Source organism: Oncorhynchus mykiss, chromosome 13 (assembly GCF_013265735.2).
Source record: "Oncorhynchus mykiss isolate Arlee chromosome 13, USDA_OmykA_1.1, whole genome shotgun sequence".
Classification (NCBI taxonomy): Eukaryota; Metazoa; Chordata; class Actinopteri; order Salmoniformes; family Salmonidae; genus Oncorhynchus; species Oncorhynchus mykiss.
Genome location: NC_048577.1, coordinates 40736709 through 40744966, shown reverse-complemented (window position 1 = coordinate 40744966; position 8258 = coordinate 40736709). Strand labels below are relative to the sequence as shown.

General features: G+C 40.1%; 1 protein-coding gene across 2 annotated transcripts in view; it reads left to right on the top strand.

Moving 5' to 3' along the window:
* The first annotated feature begins 2016 nt into the window (after window positions 1-2016).
* The window catches only part of LOC110486362 (glucosidase 2 subunit beta), a 9242-nt gene continuing 3000 nt past the window's right edge, over window positions 2017-8258 (top strand). The window contains exons 1-11 of one of the 2 annotated variants that reach the window (XM_021557889.2): window positions 2017-2083; window positions 2485-2634; window positions 2844-2960; window positions 3088-3183; window positions 3279-3336; window positions 3483-3600; window positions 3815-3944; window positions 4266-4350; window positions 4447-4525; window positions 7746-7829; window positions 7991-8167. In XM_021557889.2, coding sequence (XP_021413564.2) covers window positions 2535-2634; window positions 2844-2960; window positions 3088-3183; window positions 3279-3336; window positions 3483-3600; window positions 3815-3944; window positions 4266-4350; window positions 4447-4525; window positions 7746-7829; window positions 7991-8167 — 1044 coding nt within the window. In that variant the 5' untranslated portion in view covers window positions 2017-2083; window positions 2485-2534. The remainder of the gene's footprint in view (window positions 2084-2484; window positions 2635-2843; window positions 2961-3087; window positions 3184-3278; window positions 3337-3482; window positions 3601-3814; window positions 3945-4265; window positions 4351-4446; window positions 4526-7745; window positions 7830-7990; window positions 8168-8258) is intronic. The other variant, XM_021557890.2, reaches the window with a different exon arrangement.

Below are 8258 nucleotides of genomic sequence, written 5' to 3'. Positions count from 1 at the left end.
CATATTAGACTCCCTCTGAGAACAATTATCTGGGCTTTAAATCATGTGTTACTTGTTCACAAGTTAGGAAAAATTATATAAATGGAAAAAACACCATGAAATGATTGTAATATTTGTAAATTATATTGCTGTAATGTGTAAAATGTGTCCCAAGTTATTTTTTATTATATTATTTTTATGAAAGGTTTTCTTCTGAGAGAACTGAGGTGTTATTTTGTGAATAAAATGCATTTAATAAGCAAACAGCTATATAATACAATTATATATCAGTATATTTTTATTTTATTTCACTGTTCGGTACTGTAAAGTGTGTTAAAATTACAAATAAAGGAAGATTTTTTTAATAATATAAGCAAAGAGAAATACTGTGGCTACTGTGTGTGCTTAATAATAATATCAGAGATTATAAAAAAGGAGTAGACTAAAAGGTCAAGGTCTTCAATAGTCTGGTTTATTGTGGTTTATAAAGTGAATGTGAATACTACGCTTCCACACCATATTTTTATTTTGAGAGAATCCGTGTATGAGTAGGCCTACATGTTTATCAAAGACTATCTAAACGATTAGTAAGAATGGGCTACAGAGACTTCCATTGCACACCATGAAGATTCTCAATACATATGATAAACCCCATCGCAGGAATTGATGGACTCATTTCAGCCTGACAGTTTCAGGCTACGCTGTCTAATTGTTTGGTTTGCCTTGATCATAGCTACCTCTCTTATAATTATGAAGTATTTTCAGTGGTGGGAAAAGTACCGTATTATCATACTTGAGTAAAAGTAAAGATACCTTAATAGAAAATGACTCAAGTAAAAGTGAAAGTCACCCAGTAAAAAAGTACTATAGTAGTATTTGGTTTTAAATATACTTAAGTATCAAAAGTTAAAGTATACATAATTTCAAATTCCTTATATTAAGCAAACCAGACGGTACTATTTTCTTGTTTTTTATATTTACGGACAGCCAGGTGCTATCTTCAATACTCAGACATAATTTATAAATTAATATGTATATGTATGTTTAGTGAGTCCACCAGATCAGAGGGATCTTTTCTTGATAAATGCATATATTGGACCATTTTCCTGTTCTACTAAGCATTCAAAATGTAACGAGTACTTTTGGGTGTCAGGGAAAATGTATGGAGTAAAAAGTACATTATTCTTTTTAAGAATGTAGTGAAATAAAAGTTGTCAAAAATATAAATAGTAAAGTACAGAATCCGACAAAAACGACTTAACCTCTACGGGATCGGTGTCCGTCTAACCCCCCCCCATGCGGGATGGTTGATCTAACATAGGCTAATGCGATTAGCATGAGATCGTGAGAAAATGAAAAAATCCCAGGACATAGACATATATGATATGGGCAGAAAGCTTAAATTCTTGTTAGTCTAACTGCACTGTCCAGTTTACAGTATCCATTAAAGAAGACCATGTTATTGTTTGAGGAGAGTGCACAATTATGAACTTGAAAATGTATTAATAAACCAGTTAGGCACATTTTGGCAGTCTTGATACAATATTTTGAACAGATATGCAATGGTTCATTGAATCAGTCTAAAGCTTTGCACATACACTGCTGCCATCTAGTGGCCAACATCTAAATGGCACCTGGGCTGGAATAATACATAATGACCTTTCTCTTGCATTTCAAAGAAGATTGTACAATAAATGGTATTATCTTTTACCAGATCTAATGTGTTATAATCTCCTACATTCATTTCACATTTCCACAAACTTCAAGTGTTTCCTTTCAAATGGTATCAAGAACATGCATATCCTTGCTTCAGGTCTTGAGCTACAGGCAGTTAGATTTGGGTATGTCATTTTAGGCTCAAACTGAAAAAAAGGTGTACTTTATACCACTAAGTATTTTGACAGAGACACCTCAAATCCACATAACATGGCCAAAAGAGGTTCTCCACCCTCTCTGACATGGCTGCTTCCAACTCATTACCCATCATGCACCACGCCACAAGTATTCTCCAATCACAGGTCGGATTCGAGAGCTAGTCCAATCAGAGGAAAACATTATAGTGCATGAGCGCTCGAGACGTTTCCTCAAGCATTGCGGAAGAGAGGTAATGGATGATTAGTCATATTTTTACTTCGAAAATAACGATTGTATAAGTGTTTTTAGAATTTTATTGTGAACATGATACTTTATTGCGTATACAGCATTCATAAATATTGTTCAAAAGGACGTTTTTACCGCGTTAAATCAAGACCGGTGATAGCTTGCTGCTACTACTATAACGTTAGTTCATCAGCTAACTTAATAGCGTTACTTAGCGAAGTTAACGTTACTTATCTTTACATGTATTGAAATATGACTTAATGATTCTGAAAATGTCGTTCTAACGCATTGTATCAGAGGTTTCATATGGGGCCGACTGTTTCAATGTTGTGAATGATGGTGTGTCTGATGACTAGCTGTATTGGGTTCAAGTACATTGTCTAATGCCTTGAGTTGTGTTTGCAGTAGCGCCGCGAATTCTTGAAAGTGTAGCTGGGCCCCGTTGATACTGCATCATGTCTTGTGCGCTTCTACTGTTGTTGATGAGCTTGGCTTTGGCGATGGGCACTGGCGCAGCGGTGGAGATCCAGCGTCCACGCGGAGTACCACTATCAAGTGAGTTGGCATCTGATTCTAACCCGAATTCAGACAAATAACGTTATGGTTCTCATCACAGCCAGTGAGGTAGGCCTAGTCTATTGCAGTCTGTTATTTTAGCTTTCAGAATCCCATTGTGAGCATGGATTTTAACCTGGCAGGTGTGCATTGGCTCTCAGATTTGCTCTTATGTACCCAACCCTTACCTGTCCCCACGATCCCGACAGAGAGACAGTTCTATGAGGAGAACAAGCCCTTTACCTGTTTGGATGGCTCCAGCACCATCCCCTTTGACCGGGTCAACGATGACTACTGCGACTGCAGGGATGGCTCGGATGAACCAGGTGCAGTATCGCTCACTTCTCATCAATAAAGCCAGACTGAACCCACTATCAAGACACTACACACTTCTATGCACAGTTATCACTAAGGTCTTGATTATAATGAATGTCTTTGCATTTTTTTCTACAGGTACTGCTGCCTGCCCCAACGGCAGCTTCCACTGTACCAACGCTGGCTTCAGACCCACCTTCATCCCTTCCTCTCGGATCAACGACGGCATCTGTGGTAAGAATATCGTCACAGTATCTTTCCATGGATCAGTGGTCCCGTTCTCTCAATTTTTTGTTTTGTTGTGCTGATGAAGTGTGTTCTCTCCTCAGACTGCTGTGACACGACAGACGAGTACAACAGTGGTGCCACTTGTCAAAACACCTGCAGGTGAGCAGTTGTAAAACGTACAGCATTCTGCAAACATTTAATATTGACTACAACACTAACATTGGCCTTTGTGTTGCCGAATGATTCCTCCAGTGTGTGCCCAGTATGTGTGTGTGAAGACTGATTGTTGGCTGTGTGACCCCTAGGGAGATGGGACGCAAGGAGAGGGAGAGTCTGCAGATAATGGCTGAGATCACCAAGGAAGGCTTTCTGCTCAAACAACAACTGATACATGAAGCTAAAAGGGGACAGGAGGACAAACAGGTGAGAGACTAATCAACCAAAGGGTGTGAAAAGGGTAGTAGATGTATTTGGGGTTGATTAGGCAGCAGAAATGGCTAGGGCCTATACAGAGACCATTTCTTATGTAGAGGGATTGGTATAAATTCTTGCCTTTTGAATGAGTTCATGAAATGACAAGACTTTGTATGTTTCAAATGTTTTTTTTGTAAATACTTCTATCCACGTGTTTGTGCAGGGCAAGTTGACTGAGCTGCAGGGTAGTAAGAAGGGTCTGGAGGAGAAGGTGGAGGCTCTGAGGACTGTGAAAGAAACAGCGGAGGATCCAGAGAAAGAGGCTAAAGAGCGCCACCTGAAGGCTTGGGAGGGTAAGTACACTGGTATTACACTAGAAACCATTATCTCTCTGCTTTTAACCTATGCACAATTCTCTCAATGTATTTGTTTTCTTCACAAAAAAAATGTGTTTTTGTGCTTTTTGGTAAAACCAAGATATTTAAGTATATTCATATAGTTAAACATTGTTAAATGTTGTGAAATGCCCAGTGCAAATCGACTTTCCAGTCAGATATATTTTTCAATATCTTTGATGTAGTTAACTTAATGATTTGGAAGTCAATTACCAAAGCCCTGTTGAAGATTTCTCTTTCTAAGTTGTATGTGATTTGATTTGATTTTGTCTGTTTCAGAACAAAAAGAACTAATCCGTATGGAGAAGGACAAAACTAGAATGGCTGAGGCTTTTCTGGAGCTGGATGATGACGCAGACGGCTAGTGAGTGTAGTGTGTAACTGTCAGCGTTGGAGATATTCAGAGATATTTCAGTGTGATTCAGTGAGTGACTAATACGGGTGTTTTTGTTATTCTCAGTGTTTCTGTGGCTGAACTGCAGTCCCATCTAGAGCTGGATCCAGACTCCGATGGCTCTCTGTCAGAAACAGAGACTCAGGTAAGATGTCTCATCTTCCTCCCCAAGTAACGAGAATCATTTCTATCACACTGGTAAATTACAGGGATGCAAACTAGTCTCCTTTTGGCGAAATCTGCCGTTTTGAACCCCAAAAAAGGAGATCTACGTGATTCGTGTAGATCCAATGAGAAAAGTTTGGACGGGGCCGGGTGGCTTTGGATGACTACTGGCTGTATGCGAACGAGTGATTTGCGTTTGGAGAAATACTGTCTGTATCCAAGGTTCAGCCAATCGTTCACAAAATGCAGCACTCTACTGAAGAGAGAAAAGACAACTTGCTAGTTGCAGCATTAGCGCTCGCTCTGGAAAGCTTACAGCAGCACGTCCCCTGAACGATATCGAAGAGGTAGGAGAGAAGCCTGACCACGGAGATGGGGGTGAGAAGATGAAGCGTACTTCATGAGCTGTAACTGAAAAACAACTGTCATTTGGAAAGTTTGAGGTGAGTGAGAAGTGTTTGCGTTGTTAAGGATCTTGCTAGCTGGATCAAATGATCCGTTCGCTAGCCAGAGAAATGTTGAGCTACATTAGCCAACTTAACTGATCAAATAATTGAGTTTATGGTGTGAAAATTAGCTGGCTAATAAAGTCCAACAGCTAATGTTCGCTAGCTACGGTTAGTAACCTAACCAATTCGCTATAGTATTAACTGGTAACGTTATACTACTCCTTGCCGTTCCTCAAGTTACAACGCGTTAGTTGCTTACTGGACCATGGCAATCTGTGTGAAATGGTTCATTTTCAGAATGAGAGAATTAGGTGAAAATGAGGCGTTGCTTGTTAAACAGTTAAGTGGAGCTGGGCCTGGCTTAAGCTGGATGTCACTACAGAGGTGAAAGGAACACTGCACACTTTCCCTCTTTCTCACTTTTTCAATACAGTGGATGAAAGGAGTATGCCAGGTATACTCTCTGCCTGAAAGAGACCCTTTGTTGGCATAATTGATATCATGCTGTGTTGGCACATTGTAGAACAGATGTCCACAAGCATAAAGTGTACAATGTAATAATGTGCAGTGTAGCCCAAAGATATTGCTTTTGTGTTGAACTTGACAGTAACACGTGTGAGTGGGGGGGGGATTTACTCAGTGAACATTTATTTGCACACATGTAGCCTTGTGCACTTGATCAATGTCTACTATAGTGGCCACTATAATAGAGCAAAAATACTGTAGAAGGCCTGTTTGTTTCATTCTATTTCTACTTTAAGATTGTTTCCCAAGTGCAATATTTACAGTTGAAGTCAGAGGTTTACGTGCACCTTAGCCAAATACATTTAAACTCAGTTTTTCACAAATCCTGACATTTAATCCTAGTAAAAATTCCCTGTCTTAGGTCAGTTCAGATCACCACTTTATTTTAAGAATGTGAAATGTCAGAATAATAGTAGAGAGAATGATAATTTCAGCTTTTATTTCTTTCATCACATTCCCAGTGGGTCAGAAGTTTACATGCACTCAATTAGTATTTGGTAGCATTGCTTTTAAATTGTTTAACTTGGGTCAAACGTTTCGGGTAGCTTCCCACAATAAGTTGGGTGAATTTTGGCCCATTCCTCCTGACAGCTGGTGTAACTGAGTCAGGTTTGTAGGCCTCCTTGCTCGCACACACTGTTTCATTTCTGCCCACAAATTTTCTATAGGATTGAGGTCAGGGCTTTGTGATGACCACTCCAATACCATGACTTTGTTGTCCTTAAGCCATTTTGCCATAACTTTGGAATTATGCTTAGTCATTGTCCGTTTGGAAGACCCAAGCTTTAACTGATGTCTTGAGATGAGTTGCTTCAATACATCCACATAATTTTCCTACCTCATGATGCCATCTATTTTGTGAAGTGCACCAGTCCCTCCTGCAGCAAAGCACCCCCACAACATGATGCTGCCACCCCCGTGCTTCACGGTTGGGATGGTGTTCTTCAGCTTGCAAGCCCCCCCCCCCCCCTTTTTTTTCCTTATAAACATAATGATGGTCATTATGGCCAAACAGTTCTATTTTTGTTTCATCAGACCTGAGGACATTGTCCCCATGTGCAGTTGCAAACCGTCGTCTGGCTTTTTTATGGCGGTTTTGGAGCAGTGGCTTCTTCCTTGCTGAGCAGCCTTTCAGGTTATGTCGATATAGGACTCGTTTTACTGTGGATACAGATACTTTTGTACGTGTTTCCTCCATCTTCACAAGGTCCTTTGCTGTTGTTCTGGGATTGATTTGTACTCTTTGCACCAAAATACATTCATCTCTAGGAGACTGAACACATCTCCTTCCTGCGTGGTCCCATGGTGTTTGTACAGATAAACGTGTTACCTTCAGGCGTTTGGAAATTGCTCCCAAGGATGAACCAAACTTGTGGAGGTCTACAATTTTTTTTCTGAGGTCCTGATTTTGATTTTCACATGTCAAGCAAAGAGGTACTGAGTTTGAAGGTAGGCCTTGAAATACATCCACAGGTACACCTCCAATTGACTCAAATGATGTCAATTAGCCTATTGGAAGCTTCTAAAGCCATGACATCAATTTCTGGAATTTTCCGAGCTGCACAGTCAACTTAGTGTATGTAAACTTCTGACCGACTGGAATTGTGATACAGTGAAATAATCTGTCTGTAAACAATTGTTAGGAAAAATTACTTGTCATGCACAAAGTAGATGTCTTAACCGACTTGCCAAAACTATAGTTTAACAAGAAATTTGTGGAGCGTTTTAAAAACGAGTTTTAATGACTCCAACCTAAGTGTATGTCAAATTCTAACTTCAACTGTAGATGTGTGTGGTCACAAGCATATTTTAAAGGCTGTTATGGCTAACTGCAATATTAATGTATTGTTTTTTTCTCAGGATTCGAGTGTCATTTGCAGTAAAGTCTAGGCAAATTACATTTGATTGCTTTCTTTACATTTTTTTTGCTGTGAGTTAGGTTCACATTAACCACTTTTTATTTTAGAGGTTGACATATTAATGAAGTCAAAATGATCTTGCTTACCCAAAGCATTTGCATTTACTTGTTTTAAGTTGCCCAGAAAATACATCAAGGTCATTTGTCTTGTATCAAGATATTCTGACTTGTATCCAGCCTTTGTAGGTTAAAATGAGCACATGATCTGCCAGTGCAGTAAGATGTCTTATTAAGATAAAAAAATATATATATATTATTTCAAGATAGACGTCTTACCATTTTTCTGGTTTCCTAATCCATTCCTGCAGGGATTGCTGGGAGGAGCAGACAAAGTGGACACGTCTACATTTGAAACTGTGTGGAGCGGTATCAAAGACAAGTACCTGTCAGAGGTCAGCACCACATGAACACTAATGTTCCGTATCCTAGTAGAATGGTCTGTGTCCTGGAGCCTCAGATTGGGTGTCTAGGCTGGGTTACTGTCGAGCACTTTGTGAGAAATGTGCTTTAAAGGGCTATATAAGTGTGTGATTTGGTTGATGTGACCGTGTAGGTGTCTCAGGGCCAGTCGGAACCCCCTGCCCCAGTGGAGACCCCCCAGGAGGAGGAGTCCAGGGACTTTGTCTCTGACCATGACTCTGACCACTACCCCGAGGATTACGCTGGAGAGGAGGATGTGGAGGACGATGAGGAAGATGATCACGAGGAGGAGGAGGAGGAGGAAGAGAAGGTAGTTGGAAATCCTCACATTGGAGTGGAATGGCCTGAGCTAGGCTAGTATTGGAGGGCTTGGGTGGTCAGTTGTCCCAGTAATGTAACGC